This window comes from Hyposmocoma kahamanoa, unplaced genomic scaffold, assembly GCF_003589595.1.
Source record: "Hyposmocoma kahamanoa isolate Upper Pololo Valley unplaced genomic scaffold, ASM358959v1 93, whole genome shotgun sequence".
Taxonomy (NCBI): domain Eukaryota; kingdom Metazoa; phylum Arthropoda; class Insecta; order Lepidoptera; family Cosmopterigidae; genus Hyposmocoma; species Hyposmocoma kahamanoa.
In genome coordinates this window covers 20,793,243-20,807,612 of record NW_020654810.1, presented here as the reverse complement: position 1 = coordinate 20,807,612, position 14,370 = coordinate 20,793,243, and the positions used below count along the sequence as shown (strand labels likewise).

Here is a 14,370-nt window from a genome sequence, read left to right as displayed (position 1 = left end):
CACTGTAGTTTGCTGGATGTTAAGCGTTCTTGTCTTGACAGAGCGGCTTAGTTTAGGAATCAGGAGATCTAGAAAAGAGGCATGAGTTTGTTTGTTGTTGTGTTGAGTTTGTTAGCATGGCTATTGCACCGTACTACTTAAATACTGAAGTCTAGAATCTAGTTGTACTTTATATCAATTGTTTAACCGCCCTTGTCTGACATCTTTCACTTTCAATCCTTTTGAGAATAAATAAATAGACATAAACACATGCATCCACCAAGCACGCACGCACGCAATCACGCACGTTCGCCCGCACGAATTATTGTTTGATTTTCTAATGCTTTGTGAGTAATGTTCACTATAAATATTGTCGTCGTCAACTTTTTGTGTCAAAATTGTACACTCTTTTTTTAATTGGTTACGTACGGGACAGACTACGCCTATAGGAGTAGCCTGTTGGAGTCCCTGTAACCGGATTCGAATAATAATTATACCTTTTTTATGAAAAAAACAATCTCAAAAGTTTGTTTGTTTTTGCGAAATTGGTTAACGGAAAGTGGGTGAAATTCAATAAACCGGATTTATCCCCTAATTTGCTACCCTTAGACGTGGAATATTTTCTTCAAATTTGAATGGGACCACTACTGTGATACCCTCTTTCCAACATAAAAGAATCATCAAAATCGGTTCACAAATATCGGAGTAACCGCGTAACATACACACAAAAAAATAGTCGAATGGTGAACCACTTCCTTTTTAAAAGTCGGGTAAAATAATTAATAGTAACATGTCATGCTATAATACGTAAACTCAATCTCACTGTTTATCGGAATTATAAATTGAACTGTATTTGACAATACACAGGAAATATAAGTCAAGATGAAAGCAATGAAACAAATAAGCCAAAGAATGAGGAAATAGGATCAATCTAGAATAGTCCAGGCCACAGGCGTAGGCGCATGCTTCGGGTTCAAAGAGCGGCAAGTGAGACGCACTAATTAGTACCTAAATAGCCGCATTGTGTTCCACCAACGTGATTGATACTAATTTATGTTAGCGAGCAATAAATTAGCAATGCCTCATATCGCTGAAACTTCCTTGATCTTATTAAAACCCAACCAAGAGCGTGTCTGCAACGGCCGTGATACGATCACCAAGACGTTATGTAAATCAGGATAATAACATTTAGATTTGTGTATAAAAACAGCAAAACGCATGTGGCGACATGTCGTCATCGAATCAGCAGCCTGCGACTTTCCGATAGCGTCCGTACGCATGCCGACGACAACTGATCCTCCAGCTTGATTTTGATTGCCTCTCCCGATCGAAAACTGCGTCTTTTCCGAGTCGAGGCGCAGTTTATATTGGCTTTTAGTGACGAGGTGAAAACTTTTCTTTTAACGTCGATTGCGAGAACATAAAAAGTTGCAATCGTTTTCGCTCTACAACAAAATTACAAACCAAATATCTGAAGTTTACGCGGTATTTTTTGTTTCCGATCAGACACAGATGCAACAAAAGGCACGAGTGTATCACGGTCTGGTTGAGTTTGTTCACTAGAAGTAAATTAAAAAATTAGGCACTTTTTACTCCCTAGGGATTAAATGATGCGCTCCCGCTACGAAAGGCTATACTGACGTACTTTTAGAGCATGAGAAGTGAAAAGAAAATTATATTAGTACGATAAACGACTAAAAATATTTATACGATACGTTGCACACCCACATACAGACATGACGAACTATAAAGATTTTTTCTAGGTTGCGTACGGAACCTTAAAAAGAATGTAAATTGGTTTGTTTACTTTGATTTTTTAAAGTGTTGTTTTGGTGGGGTATAGTGTATTTTTTTTAATTTGATAATATAAATACCTACGAATGGGAATTGACTAATATTATAGAGAAGTGACTTATTCATACCCTGCAATGGAATAAATATGAGCTCATAAATTCAATGACACAGCACTTAACACAGACTATAATAAATAATAATTTGTAAACTGAAATGGAATCCTGTAATGTTGTTAATCAAATAATATAACTTTTTTTATTAATAAAAATTGACCTCAAAAGTTTGTGGAATTACAATTATATTTGCCAAGTTTTATTGCAATCGGTTAACGGAAAGTAGGTGAACCGGATTCAATTTGCCACCCTTAGAGGTGAAATATTTTCTTCAAACTTGAATAGGGCCACTATTGAGGCCCGTACCGTCAGTACCGTCTTTCCAACAAAAAAAAGTATCATCGAAATCGGTTCACCAAAGTCGGGAGTGACCGTAACGTACACACAAGAAGAAATATCGAATAGAGAACCTTTTTCTTTTTGAAGTCGGTTTATACATGCTATTTGAAAAGATTCACCTTAGTTATTTTGAACAAAAGACGGTTATAAATACTACGATTTGTTGAAGTGTAGATGAAAGATGTAAAATGAAAAAAGACGGTAGAGAAATGTCGTAAGTTACATCATTTTACAATTCGATAAATCAACAAAATTATTATTGAATGTAAGAAATATTTTGTCGTAAGGGAAAATGTACCATACGACATTTCAAATTTCCATTGCCGAAATGGTTCCAAAGCTCCAACAGTCATCAATTAGTACAGTTATAAGTAAATTTACGTACCAGGACTTCTCATTATCGAAACTTGAATATAAAAATAAAGCAAACGTAAAAATACCCTGATAATATTATCATAATAGTTTTCAGAAGCCGATAAAAAATGTATATTGTCAAAAAATGACCTAGATAATAAAAAAATGTTATTGACTAACGAATGACGCATAGCATAGACTCGCCATATGGCCACCAAAATTGTTACGGCAACAAAAAAAAACTTATAGGTTTCGGTAGATGTACCAACTAACACAAAGATAGACACAGAAGGCTCGATGATTCAAAAGTATTGATTCACTTAATTAATGAGATGAGTAATTAAATTACATTAATCAGTTGTTTACATAGAAAATGTGGCAAAAGATGATCATCGTCGGCACATTGCACGTCCTACTGCTTCACAGGGGCTTCTCTAATAGGGTTTTTGACAATGTGAGTTGAGGAGTCCATACGAGTGCCAAGGGCTGTGAATTTTCTTTGAAATGCAGATTTGATCATGATTTTTTCGACCAAGTTAAAAGACGCTTGATACGAATGAAGCTTCATACTTATTTCAGAGTAATTGTGTCAGAGGCATGTGAACGGAGGTCGGGAGTAGACTCCAAGAGACGTATATTCAAACGTGTCAAATGTCAATCTCATAAAATTTACAAAACAAATCGTTTTCACAAAGACTTTTCTTCGTGTTTACCAACTTAGTTTTCTTACTGTTTGTCAATTTTAGTCAAAAATTAAAGAGACAAATCTTTGAATCAGCATGGATAATTTGATAATTATCATTATCATGGATTTTTGACTAAAATTGGCAAATATTGAGAAAACTAAGTTAGTAAACACGACGAAAAGCCTTTGTGAAAACGATTATCCATGATAATGATAATTATCAGTGAAAAAAATATTACGAAAATTTCGAACCCTGGAAAGAGGTATTGCTATTAAACATTCGCAAATGTATGAAACTTAGAAATAAAAATCATAGGTATGTAGACGCCGCCATATAGATTCGAACCGTACACCTCTAAATTGAGAAGCAACCGTTCTTCCCTGGGCTACCGCCGCGTAATGAATACTATAATAGTCATAATTAGATAACAACAGCCTCATACTATCACAGTTATGCATAATAAAAACTTTGTGAAAAGTACGTGATCTTACCTATTTCAGGCTCCAAACAGTAATTGAGCATTACTGCGTTCCGGTTTAGAAGAGTAAGGGTGCTATTGAAATTACAGGCATAAGGGACTTGTCCACTTATGACTCAGGGTGACGGGCGCAGTGGCGGTGCCTACAAGATCTTTGCGATTGAAAGCTCTGAATGGCACTGCAACTGTTATGGAAAGGCGAGCCGCTTAGCACCAGGCGCACTTGTGACGGGATGACTCTTGGTATTATTAAAAAAAATCTGTTCCTCGTCAACAAACGGATACACGTGACCTTTGACCTCACCGAGACTTAGGGCTTTATAAGACCAAATAATTAAAAACATCGAAATTTAACAAACTTACTCACAAAAGCTTCCCTTGGTCCCAAGGTGGCCTTAAACTATAAGAACAGTTATCGGAACGAGTTAAAAGATATCCTTAAATAGAGGGTTTAAGGCTTTCGTCTCGGCTGACCTTCCGTGAAGTCTGAGTCATACATGGCCTTTGATATATCGCGATGTTGCAGTGGACAGATGGCAATGCAGAGTATGTACTTTGTGAATTTAAGAAACTTTGAGGATTTATAAAGATATCGGCGAATGGGAATGAATTCCCATTGTTGAGGACTTCTAATCTCCATACTACAGTTCCTAACTGCAATCGTGGATATCAATTAATAGTTTTTTCCTGTTAATATTATTCAAATATTGATTATGAGCTAAAATTATTTTCCAAACTTTTACAAATATGCGTCTCAATAGATCGCATTGTGTGTTACAAATTAATGTATAAATTAACGCTTCCTAATATGGGTAGATGGCGCTAATTCTAAACAAAGTAAAAGAATAGCCATAAAAATCTGTCCAATAAGCGCCATCTATTGATTTGTTTGTTATCACTAGAAATTAGAGCAACTTTGATCAATTGCAGCTTGTCAACGTAAAATAAATCAAAAATATCTATTTGGCACTCGTCGCGACATCTAGTGTACCAAAAGGTATTAAATACCCATCACACGCTGTCTTGTAACGCGATTAGCGGTCCTCGAGGTACTAATGATTATTTGTTTTTTTAAATTAGCGTAAAAACAGATTGGGTACCATTATATGTATATGGCACCTCCGTTGAAACCGTGATTTAACTTACATACTAATAATAGTTAGCCTATAAATTCCCCTCCCCTCTCACAATAGAGACCTTGAGCTGTAGTTCCAATGCGTAAACTTCACACAAATCATTAAATTACTTTGCAGATGTGTGCAGACTTTCTCACGATGTTTTCCTTCACCGAAAAGTCATGGCAAATTTCAAATTAAATCCGAAAAACTCAGAGGTGCTAGCCCGGATTCGAACCCACGCCCTCTTCTTAGCATGTCAACTCTGACGGCCATATTTCTGAGGACCAATACTCAGCGACTGACACAGCACAATCTGTGGCGTTGTACAGGCCTTCGCGTGTGCAGGTGTTTGGACACGCAGGGCACGACAAAAGATGTGTCATAGTCAGGGGAGAGACATCACACATACATGTGCTCTCCGAGCTATAACTGCTGCGCTGCGCTGGTCAGTCATACCATTAGGCAAACACGGCTTTTTACAAATGAACTTACATTTGTAATTTTTTAAGTATATTGAATGTCAAGATGTTTGACCTCTACGATATTCAATTATTTTTATGAAATTATTCACTAGTTGTTACAATTATTAATACAAAGATCGAACACTAAAAAAAAAATTCCTTCGAATCAGCTAGATTCTAACCAGCGCCTTCCAGCGTACGAATTTCTCTATGTACTTGTTGCAGATCTTTGTTTTTGGTTTTTAACGACTTTTTTGCCGCAGCGCCATTTGTGAGAAATCTATGTCTTCACTCAGCCAGGTACCTTTACAGCTACCAGCAGCTGACTAGAGATGTCGCTTTAATAATTGTAATTTTTTAGGTTCATTGAATTCCATTATTTTATTATTATACATACTTATTTACATTTGTAAATTACAGAAAACGAATGAGAGGAATTATTCGTTTTTCACTGCCGATATTTCAGAAAGTTTACACACTCCATGGTCACAGGTTGACTACACTTGTCGATCATTTAGTGAATAACTATAAAAGTCTTCAAATCCTTACCTATTTCTACCGCCAAGCAGTAATCTGAACATTAGTGTGCTTTTAGGTTTTGAAGGGTGCTGGTGAAATTACAGGCACGTGAAACTTGTCAACTTATGTCTCAGTGTGGATAGTGCCCCTCAAATCTTTTCGTTTCAAAACTCTGAGTGCCTCTGCAACTATTATGGACAGAAGTGTCGTTTTCCACCGGCGCACGACTTGTTCGTCGCTTCACTTGGTAGGTCTCACAAAATAATATCTATCTATGTTACAGAAAACAATTTCAAAGTTGTGTTTAGGGCTGCTCAGCACATTTGGAGAGCTCCTAAATGTTATATAATACTATTTCAAATTAGAATTGCGCTCTTTATGGAAAGTTCTTCCGTATAAATTGTACTTTTAAAATGATTTAAAGTAACAATTTCTTGCAGTTATGTCTGTTTCACCGGAGGTGCGATATTATGGTTTACATCATATTCATTAGACAATTGGAATACACCGGAAAGCTACAATTCAGAGCTATTCAAGGCTAGAGGGAATAGGCGCTTACTAGAACAATAGCGTAATATAGTCTCTTAACATCGGGTGACATTGTGCCCAAGCGTTCTGACAGATAAAACTAACTATTACATGTCGAGTTCTTAGGTTTTCGCGATATTTACACATAGGAAATGACCATGGGACCTGTAAAGGGCTCGAAACGTCGATTTGTTTGAAAAAACAAATATACGCGATTTAAATCCGGAAAAATAGTTTCATTTCCTATAACTATTACATGATTAGTTTTTTTGTACTTATATTAATTACATCTCGAATTCTTAGGTTTTCGCGATTGTTACAGATAGGAAATGAAACTATTTTTTCGGATTTAAATCACGTGTTAGATATAAATTTTCGATGTAATAAATGTATTATTTTTCCTAGTGTCTTTCTTAGTTTTACTAAGTCTACAGAAAATGTTCTGTTGTGTTTATAATAATAGCATTAACTTGAGCCCTTAACTATGGAAAGTTACGACTACGTGAGACCTATAATTTTGAAACTATACAGTTTAATGGGAATATAACAACCTTCGATATTAGTTAATGTTAGTTAGTTAACATCCTAAACAGGATCCAACTATCTACATATCCTTTTAAACGGTCTCTTTATAGGCAATATTAAATTTTAAACCAAGTTTGAGCGATGCCACAAGGGCGTTGCGTTGTCACGCTGCGTTGTATGTACTACATATAAATCAGAACGACACGGTGCGTTAAAAGCAATTTAGAGCGGGCACGGGCATTGCCGGTGCGGTGCGTGGTCGTAATGCTATAATTTTAACGCACCGAGTGCCATACGAGAAATGCGTTGGCTTACGCACCGTAGCATCCCTCCCCGCTTCGCCTCCTGACCCCTTGTCCGATGCACACGCGTTCCGTCGTCGCGCCGTTACAACGCACCATGTGGCATATAGTTCTAATTTATACGTAGTACAATGCTGGATTCCAGGGCTCAGGTGTCACAACGCCGACGCAACGCATCGTGTGGTATCGCTCTTAGTATGTTGAAATCATAGCGTTGCGACGACGACACACGGCCCGTGTGGCATCGCTCTTTAACTCTTTAAAGGTAAGTTTCAATAGAAACCTGGTATATTATATGCTCAATTGGAATTGGTTATGCACTAAAACCTTTTTGGAATATACAGTATAGAATTGAGATGATTTTTTTTCGAGGCCTACTAAGGAATAGGTCTTTAAAAAGATCATCTCTTCTGTTTATAAAATACGAAAACCATAAAGCTAATTAAATTAAATGTAAACAGTTTTTGTCTCTCGCATTGTATAATAGTCGTCATCATCATTGCTCTGTGACCATTAACATAGGGTGAGTGGATCTCTACTGTTTTTCAATTTCCTTTTGGACACACGCATAGCATTTGTTTTATATTAGTATTTTTGGCTATTTACACGCCTTATCAGGATTCAAATTTATTATACTTATTGACAGTTATAAACATAAATCACAAAAAGTAGAATTGCCTAGGTTATACCGACGATTAAAAGCAATTACGCCAACAAAAGCAAAATTAATCAGAAAAATGAACAACGTTAAAAATGTATTAAAATTCTAATAAAATTAATTAAATGCTGTAATAGATACTTATACGCTCTAAACACACATTTATCGACTTGTTATCGACGTCGTCAATGCTAATTTTGGTCAACTAAATATATACCGAACTTATTTACATTAATATTGATATGATAATCAAGTATTTCGCAGCAGGCCGTCTTTGCCCCTACACTGGCGCCACTACTATCTTTGTAACTAGAATTCTTAATAATTTGTGTATAAAGGACGATACGTGCAACCTTCAATTGCATAAATTTAAACCAATATCAATGTATTAGTAATAGGGCTTTCCTTCTGGGAATTTCGATCTCGAAAATTTTGCGAGTAAGAATTTTGTTAGTTGGTTATGTTTTCAGTCTCGGGAATATCGAGACTTTTGATGCTTAAGTTGCTTTATTGAACATTATTAAAAATCTTCTAAACCTAGCTAAATAGACATGGCAACACTGTAAATTGAAACTAAGTATAAACTGTGGAAATTGAGGAACGGTAATAAAATCAGGTCTCAATTTGAAACTTCATTAAACGTCATTTGTTTCTAACATGCTTCATCTTTCATAATTAATTTTTCATTTTATAGTTTGAGTTAATACACAATTTTATTAAAATATCGTGTTTTGAGTAATGTGCCTAAATGCCTAGTCAATAATTATGGAAACCTACTTTTGAAATAGTTTGGAAAAATCTCTTTTTTTCCGGAATTTTCGAAACCGCACCAACAACAATTTCTTAAAATGCCCTGTTTTTCGTTGTATACTCGAAGATAATGATCATAATAACAACAAATTCCACGTTAGACGACCATTAATGTATGTCCTAGTAGTATTTGAGTAGCAGTAGAGGTACTTGTGTAAAAGTTCGTCCAGGCAAGTACTGCCTTACCTATTTCTGCCGCCAAGCAGTAATGTGAGCATTGCTGCGATCCGGTTATGAAGGGTAAGGGTGTTGGTGAAATTATAGGCACATGGGACTTGTCAACTATGTCTCAGAGTGACGGGCGCAGTGGCAGTGACCCTCAGATTACTACAACTGTTACGGACAGGCGTGGTACTTACCACCAGGCGGGTGACTTGTTCGACCTGTCACTTGCTCTCATTCAAAAAAACACAAAAAAAGAATTATACGTTTTTAAACTTTCCCGTTGCATTACAAAACGGAAACCAACTCGTTGTAAGAATTTAATAGATAGGTGTGCACGTTTTGTAATGTTAAAATAACATTGAATGTTCTTTCAGTCGATTTAAAACATCCCCCAGTTTTGGTCGGTAAAATATTAGCTTATTATTCAATGTAACTTCTGTGGTCTCCATCACAAGTTATACAAACAAATAAACAGATGTTACGACTTCATAATTATTCAACATATGTTTAAGTACTAGGTCTACTCTCGATCGCCGTCCGATATCCGTCCGAAACAATTACTGCCAAATAAGCAATACTTGACCAAATGAAAAGACGCGTGATGCGAATTAAGCTTCATACATGATACTTGTCTTTTAATTTTGTCGAATATTACTTATTTGACAGTAATTGTTTCGGACGGATGTCAGACGGAGATCGAGAGTAGACCCCCTGATACGACCTACCGGCACGAAGCATTGCATAATCGACCACATTGAAGTTTCGCAATACGCAGATAATGTACTATTTCTATTTATATGTCATTAGCTGAATAATCCTTTTGGTACGCATTCGTGTTAACCTTGGAAACTAATTGTCGCAAATTGTTGTGAAACATTAATTCGCACTATCGATGTAATAAGATCACATCTGCAAAATGACAACTTTTCAGGAGAGACGGTTAAAGATTCTTCGATCGAAATTAATTGATAACGTTTTATGCTTAAATAGAAGAGTTATAAAATTTCCCATGTCCACAATTTTAATTGCCTCTGTGGCCGAACGGTTACCAGGCCGGACTACCACGCAGAGGTCCCAGATTCGATTCCCGGGCCGGGAGAAATATTTGTTTGTTGTGTGTGTTTAACAAATATTTATAAAATTAATATTGTTTAAAAAAAACAAATGTATTAGCGATTTGGATCCGAAAAAATAGTTTTGTTTACAATTAGTAATATTAATGTAACTCATGAGTTAGCAAAGGAAGAAGTGACGATACGTGATGAAACATGAAGTAGAAGTAAGGGAAGAATATCAATTCTTTATTCGTCTCTTTAATTTCGACATTTTCCAACAATATGACAAACATCAAAGAAGAACCTTGTACCAACCAGATGTCGAGCGACATTAAAAATTCACTACATGCTTCCATGTGTAGTGTAACGTTATGTCATGTGGCCTCGGAAAGGTCGCCTTTTAATAAAATCCAGTCAACTTGACGTCAACATCATATTCAATGGAAACTGGTTTGTATACGGTGTGTAATCAGAAATTCCGACCACGTTTCAGCTGCTGTTTGTACTCTAGATAACAAACAAATTTAGCGAAAAACATTTTTGGGATTGGCGATAACTGCTGATTTACCATGTAAACGTGTCATAGTATTTATGTTTGTATGGGTAAACTAGGTTTTATATATCTTTTCTTATGCGAATTTTAATAATAAGCCGCGGTAGCCTCATGTATTGACTACTGCCTCTCAAGCAGAAGCCGTGGGTTCGAATCTCGCACTTCTGAGTTTCTCGGGATTTATGTACGAAACTTAATTTGAAATTTACCAGGAGCGTTTCGGTGAAGGAAAACATCGTGTTGAAACTTGTACGTCGCAGAAGGTTCACAACACTCGGAACCATAGGGCCAGGGTGGAGGACTATAGCCTAAACCCTCACCTGAGAGGAGACTCGTGCCGTATAAATTGATTGCTGATGATTCAATTTTCAAATATATTTTTCTCATTTTGATATTTATTACTACAACCACAGGCTGAAGGTTGGTCGATCATCATAAAACCACATTTCATGTATCCTATAAGTTACTAAAAGTAAAAATTGTCGAGTAATATGTATCTTATTGCCATGAGTGTATGTCAAGGTGATGGCGATTCCATTAATTACAATTAAGATTGCCTGCTTTAATATATGTCATATTTGTGTCAACTTTCAATTCATTGTAATCTGCGCACGATCACGATCTTATTGTAGGTACTCGTGCGGACTACTCGGTGTTTTTCAGATTCACGTACTTAATTGAAAATATTTAATTCAAAATGAAAACTATAGCATGTAGGTATTTCATTATACGATTATATTTTAACGTTATCTTTTAAAATAAGGCATACGTCTATTAAATTTTTACTAATATGGCGCATAGTACAGAAGTTTTATAATTCTGAACACTATGTAGGTACATTTGGAAATCAATGGAAATAGTAAAATAAACAAGTGAATTTGAACGAAGGGATTGTCTTCGAAAATAGTTCCGTGCCTGTACTGAAACATCGATGAACAATGTAGTTTCTAATAAATCAGTGTAATTTATTAGGTTTCGGTAAGTAGTCTTAAATTGCAAAATGTTTATACAATGCAGACAAAATAGGAGTTACTAGTAAATATTAGGTAGTAAATTAAAATACTATCACAAATCGAATTCACTATCAACATAAGGACAAATCAAGCCACGTTGATAAGACAAATGAACACAACAATGATAATAAAATGGACGTACAAGACATTGTAAACTAAACAAAGCAGGATGTCAACACATTTTGAAATTCCAGTTGACACCTGAACACCCGAATCGAATTTCCATGAATATGCATAAGTTAAAAGTAAAGAATTTTGAAATACAAGCAACCGAAAAAAGAAACAATGTAGCATTTGAATGCGTGCAAACATTTAATCTACACAAGTGGTAAAGTGAATGCAACTTAGTTGCAGAATAGCAGGTGGGCGGGACCGCAAAGGATATTTAGCAAAGCCTTTTAAACGTTGCAAGCTGGAAACTGGCTATATGCACTCACCCACGGGATGTGGGCTGCGTTAATTTGCATCAGACTGCAGCTATGCTATCAATAGTAATCAAGGGAACTGAATGCAGAATGCTTCAAGAAACGGGACTTTAATTGAATCATAATTAATGAATACCTGTTGGATATATTTAGGATGTTCGCTGCCACTGCGTAACATATAATGATAAATTGACAAAAGAAAGTAGGAACATTTAGTAAAAATCAGTAAACACGGAATGAATTTAAATATTTCAGTAACGGTTTACGTTAATACGAGCTACAGAATGGTCTATAAAACCAGTTAATGGGACAGTAAAGTCCGAATATTATTAGACCCCACACACGAGGCCTTCCAGGAATAGACTCGAACGTCATAAAAGAAACCGTAGAACAAAACCACAAAACATACAATCCTTGCTAATGGAACTAAATTAACCTATTGCAGAGCAATTGATGATCTCACCTCCAAGACGCATCAATTAAAGCTTTAGCGTTTAAAATCATAGAAAACAAGCAGGCAGCTAAAAGAAATCATCTCAAAACAAATTTAAACGTGTTGATACATCAACTCAAAACACTCACAGCTAAACACTCCAAAAATAAAGAGCTGGCAACCATCACAAATATCACAAAAGAGAACTATACCTACACTAACATCTTAACACTTCGAACCATGTCGTAGTAAATAAACATACCATGAAAACTAAGCGTTTTAACGAATCGGATGCACCGCACTCGGACGCACCTTATAAAAATAAAGAGACCGGATGGATCAAGTAATTAGACGCAACGATTTGTAACCAAAACACGCACTATTCGATACATGCGGTGACTGTAAACAAACACACGGGAATACACCAGCTGTCGATGAAGAAGATTTACATCCCCAAACGAAGTTGAATATCATAATAATTTAAAATAACAAAAATATATACTCACAGCCCGGCGATATTCCGTTCTCCTTCATGGCGCAGCGGAACGGATAATAAGTGCCTGGCAGCACCTTGCCGTACATTGTCCGATCCATCTTCGGCCAATCGAGAAGCGTTTTTTAGAAATAAAACACCCACGGGATCAACACTAGGCACCGAGCACCATAATCACAGCCTACACCGTATCCGAGCAAACAGCATCCCACGCGGCTTCAAAATGCATAAACACTTGCAATTACTACGTGAATATTAACAATAGCCGTTGATGCATTCGGCGACAAAGTTTTTTTTATAATTTCGAGTACGCTATTTGACTATGCAGCGTGTTGGTTGATATCGGCCAGCATTTCGATTGTTTTATTGATACCTTCAAATCAGCAGCTGATAAGGTGATAAGTGATAAGCAAGGTCACGACGGCGAGGTCGCGCGCCGCTAGCGAGTAGAGTATTCGTCAACGCGTCCCAGTCACAACTAAAGTCTCGTAGAGTGTTTCACGTAACCGGCGCCGGCGCACGCCACTCCAGCCGCACCGGCTGGAGATTATTTATACGCGGACACGGCCACAAATCAAGTGCATTCGTCAAAATCGAACTATTGTTCCGACAACCCTCGTGAGTTATGGAGGAAACGCGTGCTCTTACAAATAAATGAATGCCAAAACAAGACTTATGGGAGAATAGGATTTTACTTGTAGACAACTAACAAACTCTGGCCAATAATTGTGTAACCGTATAACAACTATTTAACGATCTTAATAAAGCCAAAACATAACTTTTAATGATATTGAAATTTAAATTTATTCCTAAGTTATGCGTGCTAAAGAGATATTGTTTTCGAGAGCTCTTTTTGAACTAAGAATGACCAGAATACAAGAAAGGGATATCAATCATACGTCTTGGCGTAGCTAAATTCTAATTTCGTAGTTCGTTCCCGCCAAATTCAACCGCATCCGGCCGGAGCGCGACTCCCTGACGTAATACTTCCGGCCCATCATTCTCACTCCATCACATTCTTTTCATATTTACGATTCTCATTAGAAAGAAGAGCTCTCACTTTGATCTACCAAAGTTCCACATTTTACAGAATTCCAATAAACTAGTCCTTTCAAAGTTGTCGTCGAACTAAATTATTAATAACCTTGTATTTAATATTATACGGAGCATTAGTGTTAGTTTAGCAGTTCAAAGATTTGGAATTGTGTCATTTAATATCGGATTTATATGGTGGAGATATAAGGAAGACCGACAATACGAATACGGACGATTGGAGGTGAAATGCTTTTTACGCAATATGAGTTAAAACAGTAAAGATATTTCTCTATTGCAGCATTTGCATAAAGGTACGTTTATGACTTCACGGAGTCTATCCTTATGCAAGCTGGCACCGTTAGGTTGGACAGTTATTTACATATATAAAACTGCTAAGGTAATGACCTAACCTGGCGTAAATTTCCCTTCTTCTCAATCGTTAATTGTAATGACTAGCCTAGGCACGAGTTTTGCTTTACGTGTTCTGTTTTACTGTCCATTGTTCCAACAGTGCTAATAAGGAAGTCAATATTT

At 36.5% G+C, this 14,370-nt stretch overlaps 1 protein-coding gene across 1 annotated transcript in view; it reads right to left on the bottom strand.

The window, feature by feature from the left end:
* Positions 1-12,939, bottom strand: part of LOC113237179 (paxillin) — a 181,120-nt gene extending 168,181 nt beyond the window's left edge. The window contains exon 1 of the mRNA XM_026473499.1: positions 12,815-12,939. Coding sequence (XP_026329284.1) covers positions 12,815-12,902 — 88 coding nt within the window. The 5' untranslated portion in view covers positions 12,903-12,939. The remainder of the gene's footprint in view (positions 1-12,814) is intronic.
* Between the last annotated feature and the right edge of the window lie 1,431 nt (positions 12,940-14,370).